General features: G+C 47.0%; 1 protein-coding gene across 3 annotated transcripts; it reads right to left on the bottom strand.

Annotated features, from left to right (window-relative positions):
• Positions 1 to 1,510: 1,510 nt before the first annotated feature.
• Positions 1,511 to 27,686, bottom strand: TRIM16 (tripartite motif containing 16). Of its 3 annotated transcripts, none has more exons than XM_015118637.3 (6): positions 24,802 to 27,686; positions 15,343 to 15,438; positions 9,910 to 10,143; positions 6,683 to 6,848; positions 5,751 to 5,846; positions 1,511 to 3,369 (listed from the first exon to the last, which is right to left on the bottom strand). In XM_015118637.3, exons 1-6 carry the CDS (start codon positions 25,297 to 25,299, stop codon positions 2,786 to 2,788), a joined length of 1,674 nt encoding a protein of 557 aa, XP_014974123.2. In that variant the 5' UTR covers positions 25,300 to 27,686; the 3' UTR covers positions 1,511 to 2,785. The 3 variants fall into 3 exon arrangements, with proteins under 3 accessions (XP_014974123.2, XP_077826519.1, XP_028691868.2); XM_077970393.1 differs by lacking the exon at positions 24,802 to 27,686 and adding an exon at positions 18,811 to 19,044; XM_028836035.2 differs by lacking the exons at positions 15,343 to 15,438; positions 24,802 to 27,686 and adding an exon at positions 13,437 to 13,558.
• Positions 27,687 to 27,849: the final 163 nt, after the last annotated feature.

The following is a 27,849-nucleotide window of genomic DNA, read 5'->3' on the forward strand; positions in this document are numbered from 1 at the left end:
AATGACGTGACTGCAAATCAGGTGGGAATCTTTGAGAAACTAGGGAGAATGATAGAGGATGGTGTCTTAGTCCCATTGTGTTGCTATAATGGAATACCTGAGGCTGGGTAATTTTTAAAGAAAATAAATTGATTTGTCTTATGGTTATGCAGGCTGTACAAGAAGCATGGTGTCGTCATGGCCATTCATGAGGGATCCAACCCATTATCTAAACACCTCCCACCCAGCTCCACCTCCAACATGGGAGATCAAATTTCTACATAAGATTTGGAGGGGACAAATATCCAAATTATATCAAATGCGGACAGGCATCTCAATTTTTTAAAAAAGAAAAACAAGATAGATTCTGAAAACAACAGGCTAGTAAGCGTGATATTAACCCACAGTAGAAATCTAAAGTGGTTTATCAAATATTCTGTGAATATTTAGAAAAGAAAATGACCATGACCAAGCACCAACAACCCGCAGGGATTCAATAAAATAAGGCAGTCCAAGCTGATCTCAATTTCTCTTGAGATCATTATTAGACAGATGGATCAAAGAAATTCAGACATAGCATATCTTTTTTTGTTTTGTTTTGTTTTTGAGATGGAGTCTTGCTCTGTCGTCCAGGCTGGAGTGCGGTGGCACAATCTCAGCTCACTTCAACCTCCACCTCCTGGGTTCGAGCAATTCTCCTGCCTCAGCCTTCTGAGTAGCTGGGATCACAGGCGCGTGCCACCATGGCCGGCTAATTTTTGTATTTTTAGTAGAGTCAGGGTTTCACCATGTTGGCCAGACTGGTGTCGAACTTCTGAGCTCAGGTGATCCTCCTGCCTCGGCCTCCCAAAGTGCTGGGATTACAGGCGTGAGCCCCCACACCTGGCCTAAACATAGCATATGCTGATTCCTCCCACTGAAAACGTCTTTCATCAAGTTCAGTGGATAAAGGTGAAAAAGGTGGGGCCACATTATTGCACAGTTCCGCCCGTGCATAATTTGTATGTAACTAAACCTAGAAGCTAGTGACTGAGTGCCACAAGATTCTAGATTTGGTCCTAATCTCATCAAGATATTTAGCAACAAGGATAAGACTTAAGAAGAAAGGGTTACCAATTGTGCAGGTGACACTAAGCTAGGAAGGAGAGCAAATATACTGGATGAGGAATCATGAATCTCAGCATAAAGCAATGATGTGATGAAATTAAAGTAAAATCATTTTAAATCCTACACTGTATACATCCCTAGATATAAATATAGGTAACAAGTCAAGTTATGCTAAAGTAATATACTCTTGAGACAGGCCAATCAGACTGACTGAAGAAAAAGAGTTCCTATGGCCTTGACAAAGGTCACAGGAACAGACTCAAAATTTATATTTCTGGTGAATCCCACCAGAGACTTCAGGTTATAGCCTCACAAATTCATTTAAAGACAGTTTGCCATTTGCCTAAAGGCTTGATGAATGCTTGGGATTAATCTTAGGAAGCTCATCTGCCAAAAGAAGAATGAAATAATCGGGAGAAAGGAGTGAGAACCATAAAGGAAGGTGGAAAATTTAATATGCAAACAAGAACATCTGGGGCGTGGGGGTTACGTGACAGTTCTTGAAGCACCTCATTCTTTGAATGAGAAATCACACAAGTCCACATACGCCAGGTTACTTTAGAGAAGAGGAGTAGGACCCCTTTTCAGAGGTGACAGGGACTAAAACTCAAGACTCTGCTAAGACATTTCTTCTAATCCTTGCTGTCCCCAAATAGAAAGGGCTGCTGTGTGAGGCAGTGAGCCAGTGAGCCAGTGAGCCAGTGCATGGCGGGATGGCTGAGTCAGATGTGTGTGGATTTGCAAACTTCAAGAAGTTTCTCTGCTATGCACTTTATTCCATACAATGTGCATGATGTAATAAGGAAGACAATATGATGTGGTGGTTAAAAGTCCAGTGTCATTCTAGCCAGACTTGAATCCCAGCTCTGTCACTCAGTCACCATGTGACCAGAGTGACCTTGAACAAATTAGCTAACTGCCCCGGACAGTTTCTCCATCTGCAAAAAAAGGATGATATGAGCATCTACCCAACGGGTGTTCTGTGAGGACTGAGTTAACGTGCAGAAAGCACAAGGACAGTATCTAGCACATAGGAAATACACAAGTTAGCAATTTATCATGATAACTCTGCATTCTTTTCAGCCACTCTGAAGGTTCCTGGCCATCCATTCGAGGCACAGTGTGACGTTTATCTGAACAGACAGGAGAATGGCACTAGAAAATGAGGGAGATTTGGTGCCTAAAAATTACTACAAACAGGCCGGGCGCGGTGGCTCACGCCTGTAATCCCAGCACTTTGGGAGGCTGAGGCAGGTGAATCACGAGGTCAGGAGTTTGAGACCTGCCTGGCCAACATGGTCAAACTCCGTCTCTACTAAAAATACAAAAAATTAGCTGGGCGTGGTGGCGGGCGCCTATAATCCCAGCTACTCGGGAGGCTGAGGCAGGAGAATTGCTTCAACCTGGGAGGCGGAGATTACAGTGAGCCAAGATCGCACCACTGCACTCCAGCCCGGGCGACAGTGCGAGACTCCATCTCAAAAAAAAAAAAAAAAAAAAAAAAAAAAGAATTACTACAAACGTATAGAGAACAGCACCATACGGAGCAAAAGAGAGCAGCTGGAGAATGTTCTCATTCAGAGACCCATAGGATTTCAAAAGCCAGCTACCATCAGCAGTTATTTCTGCCCCCAAATCACCCTAAAATGCAAATTCCATCACTGTGGCTGGCAAAGGTCTGGGATATGGCTCCTGGAGTCTAGGGAATAGTCTCCACCAAGGATGGTGCTGGCTTCTTGGGTTCCTCTCCCAGATCTACAATTCGGATGGCGTTTTCCTTCTTGGAAAGCCAGAAGGCAGCATAGACTGGCTCTGAAAACTTGCAGGCAAACTTGTGAACCAGAGTCATGGCATCATGCTCTACGCCATAGAAGGAAAGGATCCCTCCTGGGAAGTCGACATAGACCCCGAGCCTCCGGAAAGGGCCGGCTTTAAGCGGGGTCTCCATGTCACTGTGCCAGGCTGTGAACTCCTTCCCATTCCATTGGAGGCTCCAGGAGAAGTTGTTTCCGGAAATGCAACTGTTGCGCTCCTCCCCTTTCCGGTCGATGCCTTTGCAGGTCAGACCAACGTAGGTGCCTGCCCCAAAGATCTCCACCTCAAAATAGTACCTATGCAGGTACAGACTCTGCTGGGACAGCACTTGCCGCCAGTGCAGGAACCTGCTGGGGAGGTCCGGGTAGGAGTGCTCCCAGGGCGTGGTGTTGGTGACCTTGCGGTTGTCCTCCTGCAGCCGGAGATACCTGTGTGCTGTGTCCGGGTCGAACGTGATGTCATGAGCATCTGAGGAGACACAGAAGGCAGGAGAGTGGTTCAGGAACTGACAGCTGATTCAGACGAACAGTTTAAACCCAGCTGGGCTCCAAAGCACATATGAGAAAACATCCATTTCTCTGTTCTCTATTTACCCAGGCTGCTGTTTCCCTAGGCAAAGAGGTGAGTGAAGAACAGAAAACAGAGAGCACAAATCATCTACTCCCTTCCCTTATGAAGCTCAAATTGCTTGACATTGATATTATTTGATGAACTGAATGAAGAAATATATTAATTTACTCATTCATTCATTCATTCAACAAACATGTATTGAACGCCTGGCATTATCCTACCCAGTGTTGCCAAGTGTTTGGGGAAGCAGGTACTCCTATACCCACATTTGATCCATTCATTCATTTTTCAAAATATTTGAAAAACATCTTAAAAATGAATGAATGGATCAAATGGAGCATGAAGAACTCTCAAACATGCCCTCCTGTTCTCCTCCCACTCCCAAAGCATAACAGGGTCTCATGCACCCCATTGCTTAAGTCAAGCTCTATGTCATTTTTGACATTTGTTTTGCCCTCACCCTCATTCCCCATCCTCACCACACACACAGGCAGCAGCAACTCCTATGGATTCTACCACTTCTCTCCAGCCCCGTGCTTTACCCCCAACCTAAGCCAACACTCATCTCACTTGGACTCGTGCATGGGTTCCTGACTGGTCATTCGCTGATCTCTCTTGCCCACTTCAAGAGCTTCTCCACAATAGAGCTGGTAGGCTGAGGCCAGTCATGTTGTTCCAGCTTAAAACCCTTTCATGGTGCCCCTTGCTCTTACAATAAAGCAGGAACCCCTCGCCCTGGCCTACCAGGCCCCGCATCCCTGGTCCTTTCTTGTGTCTCTGACTCTCTCCCTTGATTGCTACATTCCCACCATGCTGATCTCAGACCTACTCAGCACTCAATCCTCTTTGAGCCTTTGGTACAACCTGTTCCCTCCAAGATGTGATCACGCCCTACCTTGAGTCTGGTGATTCCTACTGCTCCATTCAGGCTACAACTGAAAGTTCATGTCCTTGAAGAGGCCCTTTGTGACTCTAAATCACTCTCTCTCAGAGCACCATGGCTTTTTAAACTTGGCACCCCTCCCCATTTGTAATAATATATTCATGTGAGTATTTGTTTCCCGCTTGTCCTCCCTCTAATCTATGAGCTTTGCATTTTGCATGGGATTCTTCTCTAGCTCAGAGAAGATGCTCAGTATACGCTTGCCAAATGAATTAGCATATTAAAGGCTATTTTTAAAATTCCATAACTTAAAAAGTTCTCACTGGGTGCAGAGGCTTATGCCAACACTTCGGGAAGCTGAGATGGGAGAATCACTTGAGGCCAACAGTTTGAGACCAGCCTGGGCAACACAGCAAGGCTCCATCTCTACAATTGTTAAAAAAATTTTTCTTTAAATTAGCCAGATGTGGTGGCATGTGCCTATGGCTACTCAGGAGACTGAGGGAGGAGGATTGCTTGAATGTGGGAGGTCAAGACTGCAGTGAGCCATGATCAAGCCACTGCACCTCAGCCTGAGCAATAGAGTGGGACCCTTTCTCAAAAAATACACATACATACATACATATATATGTCTACATATATATATGTAAACGTGCAAAATATGTCTTGACTGTTTATGTCAATTAACAGAAGGCTATTACTAGTTAAGTTCTTGAGGAATCAAAAGCTACAGGTGAATGTTCAACAATATGAGGGATTGGGATCCCAACTCCCACCTTGTTCGAGGGTCAACTGTGCAGTGTTTTAAAAATGCTAATGGACCAAGTCAATACCACTTAATGACAGGTCAATGAGTTATGCAATTCTGGCCAAGTCATACATGGAAATGAACCACCAGGTAACTAGCCAGGACTCTTCAAAGTGCTATGGTCATGAAACACAAGGATTGAAAGACTGATCCAGATTGAAGGGGACTAAGAAGACATGGAAACATCTGTGACCTTGGATTGGACTTTGGGCCAGAAAAAAGGGCATTGATGAAAGAGTTGGTGAGAGCTGAATAAATTCTGTAGATTAGTTGATAGCATTGTAGCAATGTTAATTCCCTGGTTTTGATCAATGTATTGTAGTTATGTAACATGTTACCATTAGGAGAAACTGAGTGAAAGATATATGGGAATTCTTTGTCCTATTTCTGTAATATTTTTGTAAGTTTCATATTATTTCAAAATGAAAAGTTAAAAAATTGTTTAAATTAAATTTTAAGAAGTATATGATTTAGGGATAGACATGAAGTTGTAAGAACCTGAAACCTAGATGAGAGATGACGGTTCTTACTTAGCAAAGCATTGCACTGATATCAACAATGGAGAAGGGGGTGCTGTTCACAACTTACATTGGAGGAACTGTTCCCTGGTGCTGGGCTCAGGTTTGGAAGTCCAATATTTACGCTGAACAACGGCAGACACTTGAGTTCTGATGTCATACTCCTCTAGAAAATCAGAGAGTTGTGAATGCACACCTGTCCAGGTGGTCAGGAGAATCTGCAAATCAGGACTTCCCAGCCACCCTTCCCTGGACTTCCTGGGGAAAGAAGGGACTGAAGCCTAGAAATGTTTCACAGAAATATGCTCAATAGACTACATTTCTTTCATAGGTAAGGCATAAACCACTGAAAAAGTGATCCAGACTGTCTTGGACTTAACTTAAAAGTATAGGCATCAGCAACCTGGGAAGCTAGTCATAGAAATGCCAGCTGATGGCATAATATAAGCATGACTAATTCTCCTTCTCTGGGTCTCAACTGTAAAAGAAAATCATCAAGATGAGAGTCCATTAGTAACACACACTGTCTGAAGGATGGCTTTGAAAATGAGACATTTGGCTGGGCGCAGTGGCTTACACCTGTAATCTCAGCACTTTGGGAGGCCGCGGCGGGCGGATCATTTGAGGTCAGGAGTTCGAGACCAGCCTGACTAACATGTTGGAACCCTGTCTCTACTAAAAATACAAAAATTAGCCAGGTGCCTGTAATCCCAGCTACTAGGGAGGCTGAGGCAGAAGAATCCCTTGAACCCAGGAGGTGGAGGTTGCGGTAAGCCAAGATCACGCCATTGTACTCCAGCCTGGGTGACAGAGCAACACACTGTCTCACACACCACACACACACACACACACACACACACACACACACACACACACAAGAAAAGAAAACAAAATGAGACATTCCCCTGATTTCATCCTCCCTTCCCTGACTCTCTCTCACCTTCCCATCATCTACTGCTAGAGACACACCCACTATAGTCCATGGCCCAGAATGCATCTCACCTTCCTTGGCAAACTCCTGGAGCTTTTCCTTATAGTTCTCCAGCAACTGGATTAAGTGTACAGTGGAGTCCGTGATAACTTTGTGGATGCCGGAGAGTTTATCCTTCAGCCCTATGTAAACACTAGGGAAAGTGATGTCTTCAGTGTTCTTAAACTTGCAGTACTCCTGCGGAAAAGGAAACAGCAGAACTTGCTGTGGTTTCTGTATTTCTAAACTTAGGCTTCTCTCCTCATTAAGTCACTTTTTGCATCTGTCAAATGGGCTGACAGTAACGTGTCCTTGACAAAGAAAGTACATGTAAAGTGTCAAGCTTGGGGTCTAACAAAATAGAAAGCACTTTTCTAGCTGCTAGACCCTCAGAATAAGTGGGATTTTAAAAAACTAAGTGAGAAAGTGGGCTTTTAAAAATCAAGATGAGGCCGGGCGCGGTGGCTCAAGCCTGTAATCCCAGCACTTTGGGAGGCCGAGACGGGTGGATCACGAGGTCAGGAGATCGAGACCATCCTGGCTAACACAGTGAAACCCCGTCTCTACTAAAAAATACAAAAAACTAGCCGGGCGAGGTGGCGGGCGCCTATAGTCCCAGCTACTCGGGAGGCTGAGGCAGGAGAATGGCGTGAACCCGGGAGGCGGAGCTTGCAGTGAGCTGAGATCCGGCCACTGCACTCCAGCCTGGGCGACAGAGCGAGACTCCGTCTCAAAAAAAAAAAAAAAAAAAAAAAAAAAAAAAATCAAGATGTACTAGATGGCCATGAAGAGCTCCAATACATAGTCCAGACTGGGGACCAAAAAATAAAGACATTCTTGCTTTGTTAATTCCGTCAATACTTGTTTTTTGACAATTCAAACACAAGCCATGGTAGAAAATGGAGGAGCTCTCAGGCAGGAGTGCTGCCTCTTCCTTGTCAATTTCATCCAATGCATAAATTCCTGTAATTCTTGTACCTTGCTTTAGTATTTGGAAAGTGTCTTCACACAGATAATCACATAGTTTCATGTAAGTTTCAAAACAACGTGTGATCAGGAAAGATGCTTTCAGATATAACATAGTATCAAACTTCAGCTACAACTGAAGCATTAAAGAGCAGACCAGGTATAGCAGAAAACATAGTAATGAAAACAGTTATATGAAAATGATTAGATAGAGCCATGGAAATCAAAACCAGAAAATTGAAAAGGGTAATTCAACATTTTAATGCTATATACTGTACATGACAAAGGAGCATTTTAAATCAGTGGGAGAAGGATAAGTTATTTAATAAATGTTGTTTTGAATGCCTAACCAACAATTTTGGGGGAAATGTTATCTTTTGCCAAAATAAATGTTATCTTTTTTTTTTTTTTTGAGACATAGTCTTGCTTTGTCACCTAGGCTAGAGTGCAATGGCGCAATCTCAGCTCACTGCAACCTCTGCCTCTCGGGTTCAAGCGATTCTCCTGCCTCAGCCTCTCGAGTGGCTGGGACTACAGGTGCGTGCCACCGTGCCTGGCTAATTTTTTTTATTTTTAGTAGAGACAGAGTTTCACCATGTTGGTCAGGCTGGTCTCAAACTCCTGACCTCATGATCTGCCAGCCATGGCCTCCCAAAGTGCTGGGATTATAGGCGTGAGCCACCGTGCCTGGCCAATAAGTAAGTTATCTTATACTAAAATTTATGTTATATGTATTAAAGTCTTTTATGTTAAAAATAAAGTTACAGGCTGGGCACGGTGGCTCACGCCTGCAATCCCAGCACTTTGGGAGGCCGAGGCAGGTGGATCACAAGGTCAGGAGTTTGAGACCAGCCTGGCCAAGATGGTAAAATCCCGTCTCAACTAAAAATAAAGAAAAAAACTTAGCCAGGCGTGGTGGCAGGCGCCTGTAATCCCAGCTACTGGGGAGGCTGAGACAGAGAATTGCTTGTATCCGGGAGGAGGAGGTTGCAGTGAGCCAAGATCGCGTCACTGCACTCCAGCCTGAGTGACAGAGCAAGACTCCATCTCAAAAAACAAAACATAAATAAATAAATAAAGTTACAAAAGGAAAAAAGAGAAATAATTTGTATACTCTTTGGGTAGATCTTAAGGGAAACTTGTGAGGTGGGAAGCCAAATGGTTATTAAATGATTGTTCATATTTTCTTTGTGTTTTGATATTGAAAAGCAAAGAAACTGACAGAAAGAGAGAAACTCTGTTGGGGTTTTTGTCTGTCTTTCTCTGCTTCTCTTTTACTCATTCAAAAGTTAATTATGTTGTATTTGTGTATTGGGATTATGGATAATTTTTTTCTTCTTTTTTTGTATTTTCCAAGTTTTTCACAATAAACATTTGTTTTTGTAACTAGCAGAGAATTTTTTCACAAATGGAAGCAATAAAAAAATTGTATTTCAGAATATCAGAGCTTGGATGGAGGCTTCTGAATTATATACTCCAGTGGGCTTGTTGATAAATGAGAAATTTGAGACCCAGGGATGTTAAGAGCTGTTACAGACCTGTTTAGTGACCGATTCAGGATGTTGTAGTTTACCCCCAACCTAGTGTTCCTTCCCTGAAAGGTTACATGTTCTTCAGATCTGGTTCCAATGGCTTACATTTTAATTTCTAATGATACACTGTAATGAAAAGTATTTCCTGGTTCCAATGGCTTACAGTTTAATGTCTAATGATATACTGTAATGAAAAGCATTTCCTCTTCTGAGCCTTCCTCAATTACTCCAGCCACAGCCCTCTCTGAAAAGCAGCAGGGCTCCAGTCTCATCCCTACCCAGCAAACCTCCATGCAGTGGACTGCTGGAGCGGTTTATAAAACATACTCACTGAGTCTCATCCTCTCCCATCTGAAGCCCTTCCCAGCCAGACACCTGCCTGGCCGTGCCAGCCTCATCACTCTGCACCCAGCACCCCAGGCTCCACCCTTGTTAAAGTACCTTGGTTCCCCAAGTCAGCTGTGCTTCCTCAAACCTCGCTGCCTTTGCCTATGTTGTTCCCTCTACCTGGAACATACTGCACATTGAACCTGACTCATCTTCCAGGACCTGCTTCAAGCTTCCCTGCTCTGAGCAGTCCTCCCTCCCTACCCCTCCTATACTCTGCTGAATGAAGAATCTGCTTCTCCCTGTTCCCACAGCGCCCTGTGCACAGCATTGAACAAAAAAACAGTTCCATTCACAGATGGCCATGGGCCTAGCAAAGCGAGGGTGCTTCGTGAGGCATCTGTGGGATGCCGCCACTCCCTCACCCCCCATACCTCCAGGAACTGGACAGTGTTGCTGATGGCCGCCATCCTCTCCAGCTCCTGCTTGTTCTTCTCCATCTCGGCACTCCTGTACTCCAGGTGGGCCTTGATGCCGTTAGCCTGGCTCAGTGCGGCTTGCTCCTTCTCCTCTAAGAAGAGCATCACATTGGCCTGTGCCTTCCTCACGGCAGCAAGGAGTTCCCCAAACTGCATTTCAGCCACTGCTTTGACCTCTGACACCGACACCTGGTGGGGGGATGGGGTGGAAGGCAGCCAAGCACTTCTTAGTGAGGCGTCCAACTTGATAGAAGCTCAACATACAGAAATGTCAGCTTGAGAAACATATACTAGGGAGCAGTTCCCTATTGTAAAAGGAATCCTTTATTCTCATGTGAATTCCAGGTTCCTGGAAAAAGGATTTACTTGTTAACTTGGTCTCCTCATCCATTTGATGAGAGAGTGAATTCCTCTATGACCCCTGAGATCCCTCACAATCCTGACACTCTGGGATTGTTAATCAAGTTTCCGAAATTGATTTTCCTACCAGAGCAATGCGTGTACTCAGTCTACTTGATAGTTATATTTCAAGAGGTAAAGAATTTGGCTTTTTTTTTTTTGTATAATCAGCATGAGTTAGCATTTCATTATGCCTGGTTAAACTGAACACTGAGTCCATCAGAGCCAAATGCACATCTAAGATGATACTGTCTCTATACAGAATCACCACAAAATGTTTACGGTGTAGATGACCATGGCACCCAAGCAATTCCAGGACAAGCATGTATATGCAGAACAGAATGTGACATTCAAATAAAACATAAAAGAAAACTCATGTGAGAAACATTAAGGGTTTGAACGATAGGGCATATGCATGTGGACTCTTGCATGGTTAGCATCCTCTGTGAATGCCTCCGACCAATATCATGTTTACAACATCCTTCCAAATTCTGAAGGTTTCCTCTTCTCTGGTATTCTTGAGAACTGGTGCAGACGGCCGGGCGTGGTGGCTGCTCATGCCTGTAATCCCAGCACTTTAGGAGGCCGAGGCGGGCGGATCACCAGGTCCGCCTAATCCTGAGATATTAATCACGACTGGATTCAAATCTAAAAGTCAAATTACATTTCCATACGGCAAAGAAGCAACGATGAAGAAATCTACCTCAGAAGTCAGGAGATTGAGACCATCCTGGCTAACACGGTGAAACCCCGTCTCTACTACAAATACAAAAAATTAGCTGGGCGTGGTGGTGGGCCCCTGTAGTCCCAGCTACTCGGGAGGCTGAGGCGGGAGAATGGCGTGAACCTGAGAGGCGGAGCTTGCAGTGAGCCGAGATTGAGGCACTGCACTCCAGTCCTATCCCATCTGAGACTTTCTAAGCTCCCCTCCAAGTGCTGTTTTCTCTTTCTCCTCCCAATGTTAAGGGCCAGCTCTGAACATCAGGGTTCCAAAGCGAGTCAAATAGCGTATATCCTTGGGCAGAGGCTCCAGGGGCACCTCCCATCCCTGGCAAGGAAGGAGAGAGGGAAGGAGAATGAGACCTGGATCAAAAAGGGGAGCACAGTAAGGAGAGGACTCAGAAAAGATGGGATTCTGAGCCCAGGCTGGGTGGGAGCCTAAAGGTTTGGAGGGAGATGGGAAGAAAAAATGATGACACCAGATAGGAGGTCTTCTGCCTGGCTCAGGAATTCAGTCCACGAGAATGACTGGTCTCTGATCAGTCTTCAGTCTGGTGGCAAAGGGAAGAATAAGCAGGGCAAAGAAAGCAAGGGGTATCCCTACTGGAGGGGGATGGTGGGAAGACACAGACAATCTCCCTACATTCTCTGTCTCTCTCTCTTTTTTTTTTTTTTTTTTTTTTTTTGAGACAAAGTCTCCTCTGTTGCCAGGTTGGTGTGGCACAATCTCGGCTCACTGCAGCTTTGACCTCCCAAGCTCAAATGATCCTCCCACCTCAGCCTCCCAAGTAGCTGAGACCATAGGTGCATACCTTCATGCCCAACTAATTTTTGTATTTTTTGTAGTGATAGGATCTTACTATGTTGCCCAGGCTGGTCTCAAACTCCTGGTCTCAAGCAATTTGCCTGCCTTGGCCTCCCAAAGTGCTGGGATTACAGGTGTGAGCCACCACGTCCGGCCTACATTCTCATTTTTATGCCAACTTTTCTATTACCTGTTGGCTTCCTTGAGGTTAGGTAGCTGGACAGAGCTGGGAGCAAATAAACTGTGGTAACAGGATTAAGGAAGAGTGGGGATGGTAGACTTTATCCAAATTCTTCCAGTCCACACCAAGAAAAGCTTTTAGACAGGTGATGGTGTTGAGAAGCCAGGGCAGCAGGAGAGGTGATTTGGGAAACCAGAGCCCTGTTGTTCAGGGCTGGCCCTCACCCTTGGTAGGAGAATAGCAGCACCTGAACCAGCTGCTCAGAGAGACTGTAGGTAGGGACAATAGTGGAGAAGGAGGCAGGCAGAGAATGGGCTCTGGACTGTGGATGGGAGGCTCAGAGCACTGTCTGAAGAGTGAAGACCTGAGATCCAGGAAAGCTACCTGGGCCCCACCAAGGCCCCCCAGGTGGCAAACCTGCTGCCTGGGGCTCTGCCAGGCGTAGGCTCTGCAGCCCTCTGACACTTTACCTCTCTCCCTCTTGCCACTCTCCTGGGAATGAGGACCCTCTGCTGCCAGCCTGGTCACTCTTCTAATTATATAACAATAATCATAAAAACAACCAACATGTAGTAAGTTCTTACTATGTGCCAGGCACTGTTCTCCTGGCAACCCTAAAAGGTAGGTACTATTAGGGTCTCTATTTCTTAAATAAGGAAACTGAGACAGTGATAAATGGACTGATTTGCCCAAGATCACACAGCCAAGGTTTGAACCCAGACTGTTGGTCTCTGGAGTCCATCCCTTTGACCACCATTCCACACTGCCTCGAAGTAGGGCCCAGGGTTGGGGATCCATGTGTCTGCAGTATAGCACCTAGCTGGCACAGCCTGACCTCTCCCTCTGGGCCCTGGCACATTCACTAGGACGAGCTGGGGAGGCACACGAGGAGTTCAGCTGAGCTTTCTTTCAGCCCATGAGCTGTGGCTGTGGGGGACGTTGCAGGGAAGGACCTTTAAGTTCGGCCCTCTCCCAAGACCCGACGAGAGACAGGGCCTAGCCCCTTGTCCACTGTGGGCACCAGTTAGGGGAACATCCTATGCCCATAATGGACTAAATACACAGGCTGCTGCTGAGCGGGCGACCAAGAGGGAAAGAGGCCAAGCCTCCCAGCAATTTCTGAACCAACTGTTTACAGGTGTTGCCTCCTTGACACTGTAAATACTATAAATCCTGAGATATTAATCACGACTGGATTCAAATCTAAAAGTCAAATTACATTTCCATACGGCAAAGAAGCAACGATGAAGAAATCTACCTCAGGAGACAGGAGAGTTTTGCTTATAACCATTGGGGAGAGCAGGGGCAGATAGCGGTGGTAGTGTTTGATCCAGACTCTGTGTTAGCTAATGTGTCCTAGTTCCCCGGCTTACTCACCCTTCATGTCCACTCAGGCTCCAGGTGTCCAGGCTCTACGACTCACAGAGGCCACAGAGTACTCCCTGCCCGCACTGCCCACTCCCGATCACCTCCAGAAAGCAGGAGCAGGACACAGCATGGGAACCAGCATGAGGATGTTGTGGGAAAGGAGCAGAATCCCGTCTACAATTAAGACCCATAGGTTCCTCATAGAAGCAGATAGCACAAGACTAAGAGGCATGAGACTAAAGACAAACTCAGCATCCAAATCCTCACCCCCAGCCCCAACTGAGGCCATCCTGAGGCAGGATGGTGGAAGGGAGGCGTCAGATGATATTGGTGGATTGAGATTGACTTCTGCTATGGCCTGGCCTCTCATTCCTAAACCTTCCCATTGAGAAACACTTCTTTCTTGCATGTAAATGTAATGTGCAAAGGGCATTACTTACTGCATTACTAAAGCAGAAATAGTACACACAGGAGAGGCCTCAACACATCCAAGGAGCCAGCAGGTAATGGTTTAAAGATTTGAGGGTGGTGTACATGCCTGTCAATATACTGAGTCATTCCTAGGTCAAGGGAGCAACAACTCTAGGTTCTCCCGTTCCATCAATCTAGATAGCCCTAGATAAGTCTTGTCATCTTCATGCCCCTTGTGCATGGTAGCTATTGTAATAACTACCTCCCCTGGTCGTCATGTACTTATGAGAACTGAGGAGGGATCAAAGTGTCTGAAAATTAAAGAGCTGGGAAACACAAGACCCTCCATGTGGTTCTACAGGTTATCTTGAGCCTGGAAATCCATTATCTCTGAAGATTTATATGGCTTTAAAGGGATAATTCTCTTTCTTCCTTTAATAAAATATTGTGAGTAAGAAAGAGGTGTTTCATCCTTCAGTAGCTAGTTGGTCGTAAACACGCAGGAGGTGAAAATTTAAGTTGAAATGAATACATGCATTAGGGGTAGACGAATGGATGGATGGAGGATGGATGGAATCATTCATTCTCAGGATATAAAGATGACAATGCTGATTCACTTCCATAGGGTAGGTGTTTTGCATTCTCTCTCTCTTTTTTTTGAAACAGAGTCTCACTCTGTTACCCAGGCTGGAGTGCAGTGGTGCAAAATTGGCTCACGGCAGCCTCCGCCTCCTGGATTCAAGCAATTCTGCTACCTCAGTCTCCTGAGTAACTGGGACTACAGGCGCGCACCACCATGCCTGGCGAATTTTTGTATTTTTTTGTAGAGTCGGGGTTTCACCATGTTGGCCAGACTGGTCTCGAACTCCTGACCTCAAGTGATCCGCCCGCCTCAGCCTCTCAAAGTGTTGGAATTACAGGTGTGAGCCGCTGCGCCCAGCCTGTTTTGCATTTTCTTCTGAGTGGTGGTTACTGGCTTGCCACTGATGAGAGGCATTTGCAGAACTCCTCAGAGTCCACCTGAAGACCACTTACTGCCTACTTAGCCTGGCACACCATGGCCTTCTCAAATACCATCACTAATCCTGAGTTCTCAACTCCTTTTTTCCAGTTGCCAGGTCCTAGGACTGGTGAGACTCATATAATGGAAGAAGCCAAGATTACATATAATTTCTGGACCTCTGACTAAACACCCAGCCCCGCACACACATACACCCTGTCCAGACAGCATATGCAAATGTAGAAATAAGAATGTTGTTATTATAGGATTCATCTTGGTTCTAATTTATATTATTAAAAAGCAAATCACTTGCCAGGTTTAAAACTTAAACTAATTTCATAACAAATCTTGACATCAAGGTGAGGCTACCCCATGGTGTAGTCAACTGTATCTACAATTCTCTTGTGCGGAGAAACCCCGAGGAACCTACAGGAATGGAGGCTAGGCATGCAGTACCATGTCCCACACCCCCAGAAGGGCCTGGCTGACCCAGGCTGGTCTTACCAGAACAGACTTTTGGTTGGCCTGGAGCCTGGAGATGGCATTTTCATTCAACTTGAGTTTCCGCTCCAAGTCTAACTGGGTACACTGGAGTTCAGCCTAAAAAGTGGAAAGCAGAGAATTAAGGAGGAAGGAGCCCAATGCATAGAGAAGGACCCAGGCATTCTCCGGCTCTGACATCCCCGCCCTTCTTCCCTGGAATGAAGTTTAACCTCTGTGGTTGATCTCAGAAACCAGCCGGGAGGCATGAGGAGTCAGCGGTGAGCCCATGCCCTCCTGGGGCTGCAGTCAGCATGAGTCAGCAAAAATACAGTGAGCACATATGCCATGCTGCTCACCATTTCAAGCATTTTGTGGATTACCCCACACCATCCTTGCCATACCCATACTAGCTGTAAACCAGAAATAAAGTCCTAAGACCCCCAACAATCTGAATGAATTCTTCCTCTCAGCAAAGGGCATTCCAAAGTTAACCTGAAAAAGTAGTTCAGGCCATGATGGGAAGGGGGGTCAGACATGGCTCATTATAACCTCCTCCCTTTTGGAATTACTGATACAGCAGACTCCTTCAGTCTGATAAGAAACATTTACAATCTGTTCTCTCCAAAACCTCCTCCCTGGAGGCTTTACCCACACAATAAAACCTTGGTTTCCACCACCTCTTATCTTAACTCAGACATTCCTAAGTCTTTAGACAATAACTTGACTCTTTCAACCAACTGCCAATCAGAAAATCTTTGAATTTACTTATGACCTGGAAGCCCTGGCTTCCAGTTGTCCCACCATCCCAGGCCAAACCAAATTACATCTTACATATATTTGATTGATGTCTCATGTCTCCCTAAAACGTATACGAGGCTGTACCCCAACCACCTTGGGCACATGTTCTCAGGGTCTCCCATTGGTCTCCCATATTTGGCTCAGGATGAATATCTTCAAATATTTTACAGAGTTTGACTCCTTTTGTCAACACAGGTAAACATGATTATTATTTCAAATGTACAGGTGACACAATCAAGTCGTGTTTCCAAGTTCATCAATGGAGTTGAGCCCAGGCTGACCCCACAAGAGCCTCATAGGCAGTGCAGGGTTGGAGCCAGATGGCCAGGTGGGAAGTCCACATTTTTTTTACTTAGCAGTTGAGAATTTGGGCAAATTTACTTATGAATAGGAAAAACAAACTTTCTTTGTCTTATACTCACACAACACAGAACACTTGCACAAAGCCATTCTCCAACATCAGCTGGGTGTCCTAAAATGTAACTCAATTCTGACACTCCCTACTTGGAGATGGAAGAGATGCACAGGGCAAGGGATGTGGGAGGGAAGTGACACCTCCATGCCCTCTCCAGGTGCAGGGTGCACACCCTCCAGGGACTTCCACTCCTTCAGCAATCCAGAAGCTCCCAGAAGCCCAGCCTTTTGGGTTTGTTTGTTTGTTTATTTATTTTGAGATGGAGTCTCGCTCTGTCTCCCAGGCTGGAGTGCAGTGGTGCGATCTCGACTCATTGCAACCTCTGTCTCCTGGGTTCAAGCAATTCTCCTGCCTCAGCCTCCCAAGGAGCTGGGACTACAGGCATGTGCTACCACACCTGGATAATTTTTTTTGTATTTTTAGTAGTGACAGGGTTTTACCATATTGGTCAGGCTGGTCTCGAACTCCTGAACTCATCTGCCTGTCACCCCAGCCTCCCAAAGTGCTGGGATTACAGGTGTGAACCACCGTGCCTGACGCTTTTTGGGTTTATATGGAGGCTTCATCATGCAGGCATGATTGATTATATCATTGGTCATTGGTGAGCCTCTCAACCTTTAGCCTCACTTCCCTCCCTGGAGGAGACTGGGGAGATGGGGCTGGAAGTCAAACCCTTTAATCATAGGGTTGGCTCCCTTGGCAACTAGCCCCCATCCTGAGGCTCTCGGGAGCCCCCTCAGTCACCCAGTCATCTCATCGGCATTCAGACGCTTATCACTTCAGAATCTGGGGGTTCTAAGAGCTGTTGGGTGCCAGGAAATGGGGGCAGAGACCAAACCTAAGTTTCTTTTTCTTTTTTTTTTTAAGACGGAGTCTCACACTGTCACCCAGGCTGGAGTGCAATGGCGCAATCTTGGCTCACTACAACCACCACCTCCCGAGTTCACGCGATTCTCCTGCCTCAGCCTCCTGAGTAGCTGGGATTACAGGTGCACACCGCCACATCCAGCTAACTTTTGTATTTTTAGTAGAGACAGGGTTTCACTATGTTGGCCACACTGGTCTCGAACTCCCGACCTCGTGATCGGCCCACCTCAGCCTCCCAAAGTGTTGGGATTACAGGTGTGAGCCACCATGCCTGGCCTGTTTATTCCAGAACTTAATATCTCTAAACTTCCATTTCTTCACCTGTGAGATGGGGATCAGTAAAGTGTTTGCTTCATAGGATTAGGAAAGAATGGACTAATGAGATAACGTATGTCAATAAGGACTTTGTATAGTACCAGGGACATTATTAATGAGCTCCATAAATGTCAGTGGGTGCCAGCATCGTCATCATCATCATTATTACTCCTGCTACCATGGCTGCTTTGCATTCATGTTCTGTATTCGAAGGCAGAGCCAGACCTTCTAGCCCAGGCAAGTGCCTGCCCAAGAACCTCGGGTTTGCCTGCTTTGGCCTCAGCTTCAATCTTGCCTCCTGGGATGCACTAAACACCTTCCACCAAGATGTGTGCCAAGGTGCACTTAAGCCTTTGCGAACTTCAAAGACCCTGTCACTTTCCTACTTCCACAAGGGCAATACAGAAAAAGAAAAAAAAAAAAAAAAAGAATAGCTTTCACTGCTTTTAATAGCTTCCATATGCATTTAAAGCTGCCAGTCATTATGCCCTAATAGAACTCAGAGGGCATAAACTGTCTCTCCATTCTCCACTGAAGACGGCGGAGGCGGGGAATTCCAGGCGCCCCGGGGGAGGGAAGTTGCTGCAGGCAGAGGACTCGCCTCTCCAGGACACTGCAGAAGGCAGGAAATGTTTGCTTAGGCTCCAGGTCACTCAGAGTGGAGCTGAGGGGGCCCCAGTGACCTTTCACCCTTGACACCTGAGACCTGATGCCTGAGAGTGGGGAGTGGGGGTGGGTCTGGCCTATTTGGGGGCAATCCTGGATTCTTAACCTATGAAAAAGGCTTACACAGTGATCCATTCCAGGGGAGAGAAAAGAACATGAGCTGCTTGTTTAAAGGTGGTGGAAGACACAACAGAACACACCCTAGCAACAGGCTCCTACAACACGGCATCTCAACAGAAGGGACAGAAGAATGTGTTAAAGCAGTCGGCAGCAGCAGGGCCATAGGGAGGCACCCAGGGAGCATCCAGAGAAAGGGGCTTCTCTCTGCTATTTGCAGACTACCATAAAAGGAGAGAAAAGGACTCCTTAAGCACACAATCGGGGACCCTCCTGAGTGAGTCACCCCAAGAAAAGGCACTCCCAGTTACCTCAAAAGGTGGAGCCACTTTGCAAGACTTGTTTCTCCAGTTATTCCCGTTCCTAGAAAATGATGGGGTGCCTCCGACTCTGGCTTCAGGGTTTCCCAAGAGGTCAGCCACACACACATCTCAGGTAAGGGTGGGCCCTGCCCAGAGGCAGGACTGTGGTGCCCATGAGCACAGAAAGCTCTGGAAGGCAGGGCACAGACAGCTCTGCCTGCTTCAGCAAGACAATGACAAACGTGTCAAAGGCACACTATTTAGAGTCCAGAATATTATGCGACCGGCCACTTCCTGGCCACATGGGCTTTATCAAGCCATTCAAGTCATTTAGCTTCTTATCTGGTGCAAGACTACATCAATATGCTAACAGAAGGGTTCCTTCTACTACAGGGCAAAGGTGGCACACAGAGAGTGACAGCCAGGTCATGTTAGAGATGAAAAATAGGAAGAACAGGGGGAGTGAGAAGAGAGAAGAACATCCCAGACTGTGCCATTTCCTTTGTATTCCAAGCACGCAGGGTTCGCCCTTCTAGAGAAGGCAGCGCTAGCGTTCACCTGGATGCTGACTGCATTCCTTGGTCAGCTGGTCAGAATTCACCATAGTACATACAGTACATGCCAGCTCAGTCACATAAGACACACACTCCCCCATCTCAAAATACTTACAGCCTGGGAGAATAAGAAAAACCAAGTTATGTGATACTGAGTCCTGGGCATTCCTCAAAATGGCTGAAAGAAATTCTTTTTTTTTTTTTTGAGATGGAGTCTTGCTGTCACCCAGGCTGGAGCACAATGGCACAATCTCAGCTCACTGCAACCTCTGCCTCCCAGGTTCAAGCGATTCTCCTGCTTCAGCCTCCTGAGTAGCTGGGATTACAGGCACCCGCCACTGTGCCCAGCTAATATTTTTTTTTTGAGACGGAGTCTCACTCTGTCGCCCAGGTTAGAGCGCAGAGGCGCAATTTCAGCTCACTGCAAGCTCCGCATCCCGGGTTCATGCCATTCTCCTGCCTCAGCCTCCCCAGTAGCTGGGACTACAGGCGCCCACCACCATGCCCGGCTAGTTTTTCATATTTTTAGTAGAGGTGGGGATTCACCATGTTAGCCAGGATGGTCTCGATCTCCTGGCCTCATGATCCAACCGCCTCGGCCTCCCAAAGTGCTGGGATTACAGGCGTGAGCCACCGTGCCTGGCCAATAGTTCGTTTTTCTATGTAGACAGTCTTATCAACTGCAAATGACAATATATTATCTTCTTCTTTTTTTTATTTTTTTAATTTTTGAGATGGAGTCTTACTCTGTTGCCAGGCTGGAGTGTTGTGGCACGATCTTGGCTCCCTGCACCTCCGACTCCCTGATTCAAACAATTCTCCTGCCTCAGCCTCCCAAGTAGCTGGGAATACAGGCATGCACCACCACGCTCGGCTAATTTTTTTTGTATTTATTAGAGACGGGGTTTCACTATGTTGGCCAGGATGGTCTCAATCTCCTGACCTCGTGTTCTGCCCACCTCGGCCTACCAAAGTGCTGGAATCGCAGGCATGAGCCACCATGCCCACTCAAAAATTTGTAATATTTGTCATATTTACCTTTTGGGAGAGAGGGGCCAACAATATAAAAGTAAGTTGCAGACATTATCATACCTTAGCTTTCACCATCTCAGAGGGCTGGATTCTAACTAAATGATGCCTTCATGGCTTTCTTTTCCAGTAGTTCTCTGAACTATGTGAATACTTATTATTATTATTATTATTATTATATTATTATTATTTGAGACAGAGTCTCACTCTGTCTCTCAGGCTGGAGTGCAGTGGCGCGATCTCAGCTCACTGCAAGCTCTGCCTCCCGGGTTCATGCCATTCTCCTGCCTCAGCCTCCCGAGTAGCTGGGACTACAGGCACCTGCCACCATGCCCGGCTAATTTTTTGTATTTTTAGTAGAGACGGGGTTTCACCGTGTTAGCCAGGATGGTCTCGATCTCCTGGCCTCGTGATCCGCCTGCCTCGGCCTCCCAGAGTGCTGGGATTATAGGTGTGAGCCACCGTGTCCGGCCTAATTTTTGTATTTTTTCAGTAGAGACAAGGTTTCACCATGTTAGTCAGGCTGGTCTCGAACTCCTGACCTCAGGCGATCCACCTGCCTCGGCCTCCAAAAGTGCTGGGATTACAGGTGTGAGCCTCTGCTCCCAGCCCAAGTAATTCCTTTCCCAAGTGGCCACATACACATATCATCCACCTTTCGGCTGCCAGCAAACAGGCTGTGAGTGATGCCAGTTAACTGCTCCCCAAATGAGCATGGATACTTTTGGCTCTAGATACTTGGCTCCTGCTCACCATGGAGACTGTGTCCGCAGTCAGCATCCAGCCCTGAACTTTCTGGGACTGAAGCAGAGGTTCGGTGTCATGGCCTGGCATTAATGCTCTCCAAAGATCTAGGACAAGGCTCAGCTCAGGTCTTCCTGCTTTAGGAACCTGCCCTGACCTCACTCCCAGGGTTGGCTCCAAAGGTACAGTAATTGCACTGTGCCAGCCTCTAGGTACCCCGTGGAGTTACGGTGTGTATCTTGGCTTCCTGATTAGAGTCCAAGCTCCTGGAGGCGAGACAGTGCAGCCCAGCACTTAGCAATAGGAAGCACTTAGTAACATTTGATATGGTTGAGGAACACGAAAGAACCATACCTGCTTCATGGATCAGAACAAACAGGAAAGGCAGTCATAGAAGGAGTCCAGATTTCCCATACACACACACACACACACACACACTCACACACACACACGATCTCATTTCCACATAGCAAGCCTGAGATTCAGAGAAGGTGAGAAGACTTGGCAGCCAGCAGGCAAGACCAGCTGCTTTTAAAACCAAAGGGGCGGCTGGGCACGGTGGCTCACGCCTGTAATCCCAGCACTTTGGGAGGCAGAGGTGGGCGGAACACCAGGTCAGGAGATCGAGACCGTCCTGGCTAACACAGTGAAACCCCGTCTCTACTAAATATACAAAAAATTAGTCAGGCGTGGTGGCGGGCTCCTGTAGTCCCAGTTACTGGGGAGGCTGAGGCAGGAGAATAGCATGAACCCGGGAGGCAGAGCTTGCAGTGAGCAGAGATCATGCCACTGCACTCTAGCCTGGGCGACAGAGCAAGACTCCGTCTTAAAAAAAAAAAAAAAAAAAAAAAAAAAAGCCAAAGGGGCCTGGAGATGCTGGGCTGGGTCAAAGGGAAGTGCTGAGGTCCCCATGAAAAACAGCTGGGCTCTGGAAGCTCAACAGGAGAGAAAAGACAATCAAAGAACACCCACTTCTCAAAGCACACAGTGTCTGCCCACCAATGTGGCTAGAAACCATAGGAACTTCAGAAAGGGCTCACTTGGTTAACTGAGAAATGAGTCGTTCTGTGGACCCTAAGCAGGATCTCAGCCACTTTGTGTCTTCATGGCTGACCCTGCTGTTTGCAGTTTCCTATACACAGGATGACTGCCTGAGTAATTAGCCCTTCACACGACCCAAAGTGACCTTCAGCGAGTAACTCCAGCAGGCCTGGGCTAGCTGAAAGGACTATTGGGCTTCCGGAGCCTTAGTTATGTCTGATGACTTTCAAAATCACCCTGGTGGAGGCTTTAGCCTCATCAATGTACTGTGTCTTCTAGGCTGGTCTCCTGGGCTCCTTGCAAGAAAACTTTTGGCTTCTAAGATTTGGACAAGCCACCTAGAGTGTGGCTACACTTACAGAGTAAACTTGCTCTCCGAGCTGAAAACAAGGACACAGGATGGGAAGGACAAAAACTCTTTTAAGCAGACCAGAAAGCAGAGGGGTCTGGGGAATGGGGCTTTAGCACTGTACCTAAAGCCATGTTGCTTCTCAGCCCCAAACTGCCCTGAAGCCCATTCCTCAGTTGTCCTCATTTTACCTTATACGTTTATCTCCTAGGATGTCTGAATTCAGAGTTCTGTGTGTGCTCTACACAACTCCTCCTGCTCGGAATTGCAATTACCCCATGTCTCTGTAATACATTAGGTGCCCTATATTTAAAATTTACATTGTATCTCTGTTGGTACAGGCATAGAACATTTCTTCAAGGAAACAAGAAAGTGTAGACAGTATTAGTCTTTGAGGAGAAAAGGGAGGTTTGGTGATCTGGGATGGACTGGGGACCCTCCTTTCCTAGTAAATTCGATTGCACTGTTTGGTGGAGATTGCTATTATTATTATTATTTTTTGAGACAGAGTCTCCCTCTGTCACCAGGCTGCAGTGCAGTGGCCTGACACTGGCTCGCTGCAACCTCTGCCTCCCGGGTTCAAGTGATTCTCCTACGTCAGCCTCCCTAGTAGCTGGGACTACAGACGTGTGCCACCATGCCCAGCTAATTTTTTGTATTTTTAGTAAAGACGGAGTTTCACTGTGTTAGCCAGGATGGTCTCGATCTCCTGACCTCGTGATCCGCCCTCCTCGGCCTCCCAAAGTGCTGGGATTACAGGCGTGAGCCACCACACCCAGCTGGTGGAGATTATTGTTTAACATCTTCATGCATCACTTTTCCAGTTAAAAATAATAACATTCTTGTATATGTGTGGCAGGTTTTGGTGCAAAAAAAAGAGTATAATGTTGTGATTTTTGTGTCCTTTCTTCGTGTCTCTCCAGTAGGATGGCTTCCCAGAGGCTTCCATTCCTCACTGTGACTTAGTCGACTATGAGCTTGGACAAGTGTGGTGGAGATAATGAGGATATGAGATAACTTCATAGTTATTTGAAGATTGGGTGAGAAAATCCACAAAAAGCATTTAGCACATGGCAATACTCAGTGAAGGCTGTTTTCCTCAACTCTATGGAGCTTTGTCCTTTGATCTACCTGTCCTCCAGATGGGACACTCCCTACCCTGGAAACACTGGAAACAATTTGGCAAGTGGCTTCCCGGGCCGGAAACGGTGACTCATTGGCATCTGGAATACAGAGGTTTCCAGAACAATCCCACTAGCACCAGCTAAAATCGATGTCTAGGGATTGGCAGAGAGGAGGGGCCCTGGCAAGTAGACCCCCTTTCCCAGAAACCTCTTTCCTTTGATGCCAGGGAACATTTGCCAAGAAATGGCCATAGGTCTGCCATCTGCACGCAGTGTCAACAGGGAACTTCCTTGATGATGAATGTAAGAAATGTGGGACAAACGTCAACTACACTTCCCGACTGAAAACTAAAAGTGTTCGCTGAAAGTCAAAGTAGAAGAAAAAAAGCATATAAAGTGCCAAACCAATTTCCAGGAACTTCTGGAGGATCTAGCTTTAGGGCAAAGAAAAACGAGTTGTTCTAGAAACAGTTTCCTTATCTGATGGAAATAAAAACGACAGGCTATGAGCACGATGTTTCTTAGTCTCTCCTGATACCTCCATCTGGTGAGGAACTTTTATTTTCCCTCAGCCACCTGTGACATTATATCTGGACCTAAGTTTCAAATTCTCTGCTATCTTAGCGCTTTTCAAGCTCTTAGATTTCCTGTTATCTCCAGAGGGGTCCGTTCTACTGCTCTCTTGTTTGGGGTAAAGAGAAAAAGAGAAACTAGGAGAAAGAGTTGTTCTTTTCTCTTGAATTTCTGCCAAGGTTTTATTTCATTAATTGATAATGGATGTGCCATGCAGATCCAGCCAGAGGGACATATCACCGTCCTAAGCCCCACAACTTCCGCGCCCTCCACCCAAACACACATCACCAAAAGCTGTATAAGGCACAGCAGGAAACTAGCAAGCAGGAGGAGACAGCGACACAGACAGAGATCGCACAGAGACAGTGGGACAGAGATGGGGACAGAGCAACCTACTCCACAGTTTCCAAAACCAAGTGCAATGTATATTTACACTGACCCAGCAGGCAGACGCTGAGACTAACGTCTGTTTCAGGTATGCTCAGCGCATAGTAGTGGTGTCAGTGGACCCAGCAGCTGCAGCCAGCCAGGCATACCATCCCCCACCACCCTCTCCCAAATGGATGAATGGACCCCAAGCACTCACCCCCTTATCCCTGCGGGCTGCATCCAGGGAGACTATGGTGTGGCCACTGTGCTCCTGGCAACATTCCTGGCAGATGCACTGCTGATCAGGGCAGCAGAAGGCAGACAGTGGGCTATGGTGGGCAGGGCAGTACCGCCAGTTGTGGTCCTTCACTGGCTCGGTCAGCAGGTGGCTTTGCAGTTTCATGTTCACCTGATGTGGCTGCAAGTGCTCTTCACAGTAATTCACCATGCAGGTTAGACAGGACTTCACCGCCTTCACTCTTCTGGTGTCATCAAGGCAGAAGTCACACAGGACCTCCTTCCCCTCACCAGCAGGATCCCCCTGTTCTGCAGAGTCGCTGTCCTGTTCCTCTGTCTCCCTGCCAAGCTTCTCTGAGGAGCCCATGTCCTCTTCTTCCACTGGGCTGGCCGACACAGAGTCTGGGCTGAGAAGGGCTGGGGGCTGAGCAGTGGCCCCGGGCAGTGGCCCTGGAGCCATCAGATCCAATTCAGCCATCTGGGAGGCTCTGCTCCTGGGCTGTCTTTCTTCTGTCCCTTGGCCCAGGATCTGTGCAGCCCAAGTCAGACAAGAGAACCACGCCTAGATGATTGCAGCTGCTGCAAGATTTTAACTGTTTCCTCCCTCCCAGAGGAAGCTCAGTCTCTCATTACTGTGTCCTGGCATTGGATGGCAGCCAGATGTGATGACGACAAGGCAGCTAGATTACTCAGGCTCAGGACAGCCGGCTCAGGCTCAGGCTTCCTCCCCAGGTCCAGCCCTGAAACTTCTTATGTGAATCATCTGTACCCTATAGGCTCTGCTGAAGACCACGTGTCTCTGTGCCTGCTCTGGAAAGGACTGGAGATTCCTGAGCTCTGTTATAAGCCTGTGTGACTTTGTGTGGTCTGACAAGCTATATACTTTTGTTTTCATTTTATTTATTTATTTTTGAGACAGAGTCTGGCTCTGTCGTCCAGTCTGGAGTGCAGGGGCGCGATCTCGGCTCACTGCAAGCTCCGCCTCCCAGGTTCACACCATTTTCCTGCCTGGGCCTCCCGAGTAGCTGGGACTACAGGCACCCGCCACCACACCCGGCTAACTTTTTGTATTTTTAGGAGAGATGGGGTTTCACCGTGTTCGCCAGATGGTCTCGATCTCCTGACCTTGTGATCCACCCGCCTCAGCCTCCCAAAGTGCTGAGATTATAGGCGTGAGTCACCGCGCCCGGCCTATTTATTTATGAGACAGAGTCTCACTCTGTCACCCAGGCTGGAGTGCAGTGGCGTGATCTTGGCTCACTGCAAGCTCTGCTTCCCAGGTTCACACCATTCTCCTGCCTCAGCCTCCCGAGTAGCTGGGACTATAGGTGCCCGCCACCACGCCTGGCTAATTTTTTTGTATTTTTAGTATTTTTAGTAGAGACAGGGTTTCACTGTGTTAGCCAGGATTGTCTGGATCTCCTGAGTAGCTGGGATTATAGCCGCCTGCCACCACACCTGGCTCATTTTTGTATTATTAGTAGAGACAGTGTTTCTGTGTTGGCCAGGCTGGTCTCAAACCCTTATTCTCAGGTGATCTGCCTGCCTCCGCCTCCCAAAGTGCTTAGATTACAGGTATGAGCCACCGTGCCCAGCCAGGATGCATGCTTCTGATGCTGACCTTTCCACATTATCTTCCTGAACATTCCAGTAATGTCCGTCGAACTCCAGGAGATGAATGTCACGAGAGTACTCAGTGGAGATCAGGAGGGTCAGGGAAGACTTGTCTCCTTCCACAGAATGCTCCATTCAGCCCCTTCAGGTTAATAGCCCTTTTGCCCACTTAACAAAACATTCCTAGACATGTGTTATAGTTGGGACATTTGTTCCCATAAACCTCATGTTGAGATTTGATCCCCAATACTGGAGGTGGGGCCTGGTGGGAGGTGTTTGGGTCATGGGGGTAGATCCCTCATGAATGGCTCGGGGCCATCCCCACAGTGATGAGTGAGTTCTCGTTCTATTAATATTAGCTGCCATGAGATCTGATTGTTAAAAAGAGCCTGGCATCACCCCCTCTCTTGCTTCCTCTCTCTCTATGTGACCTGCCCACTCCAGCTCCCCTACCCTTTCCCCTGAGGATGGAAGCGGCCTGAGGCCCTCACCAGAAGCAGATGCCAGCACCATGCTTCTTGTACAGCCTGGCAAAAAGCCAAAAGATCTCTTTTCTTTATACATTACCCCCACCCCCTCACGTATTCCTTTACAGCAACACAAACACACTAAGACACATGGTGTATGAGTTTGCCAGGGCTTCCATAGCAAAGAACCATACACTGGCTGGCTTCAACAACAGAAATGCATTTCCTCACAGTTCTAGAAGCTGGATCAAGTCATTGGCAGGGCTGCTTTCTTCTGAGGCCTCTCTCCTTGGTTTGCAGGTGGCTTCTCCCGTGTCTTCCATGGTCTTCCCTTTGTACACATCTGTGTCCTCATCTCCTCTTAAGGACACCAGTGAGACTAGATTATGGCCCACCCTCAATTGCCTGTTTAAAGACTTTCTCTCCAAATACAGTCACATCTGAGGTACTAAGGGCAAGGATTTCAACATACACATTTGTAGGAGAAAGAGATGCAATTCAGCCTATAACACATGGTCAGGGCATGAGACTGGAAGCCTCTAGTTCCTTAGAAGAAAGGAGCTGTGAGGCATGACCCCTGGATGGGGATACACAGTGTACCTAGCGTTTGCAAATGGATACGAAGGAATCCAGGATTGTTCCAGGGTACCTGGACCCCAAATTCTGTATCCTAGAGCTTTCTACAGTTTTCCCCGGGATTATTTAATCAGATACATTTGAACTCAAATAGATTTGGAAGGAGAATGGAAGAGAGAGAGATCGGATGGAGGGGGAGGGGTCAGATCCAGCTAGCCCCAGGGATTAGGCATTAGGATGGTTCCAAGATATTATACTCCCTATGGCTCTGCACCTCTGGGGTGAGTTCTACAGGATTTGGATCAAACTAGATAAACACAGGGATGTTTCTTGTCACTGACTAGGACTTTTCAGAAATCCAAGAGACCTAG

This window comes from Macaca mulatta, chromosome 16 (genome assembly GCF_049350105.2).
Source record: "Macaca mulatta isolate MMU2019108-1 chromosome 16, T2T-MMU8v2.0, whole genome shotgun sequence".
In the NCBI taxonomy this organism is placed as follows: Eukaryota; Metazoa; Chordata; class Mammalia; order Primates; family Cercopithecidae; genus Macaca; species Macaca mulatta.

What these genes read in the sequence shown, in the direction of transcription:
- TRIM16 (XM_015118637.3), bottom strand. Translation starts at nt 25,299, where the DNA reads ATGGCTGAATTGGATCTGATGGCTCCAGGGCCACTGCCCGGGGCCACT. An exon ending in CCAACCAAAAGTCTGTTCTG is followed by an intron (nt 10,144 to 15,342) that starts GTAAGACCAGCC and finishes TCCCCCCACCAG; the next exon opens with GTGTCGGTGTCAGAGGTCAA. An exon ending in CCAGGAGTTTGCCAAGGAAG is followed by an intron (nt 5,847 to 6,682) that starts GTGAGATGCATT and finishes CTGATTTTCTAG; the next exon opens with AGGAGTATGACATCAGAACT.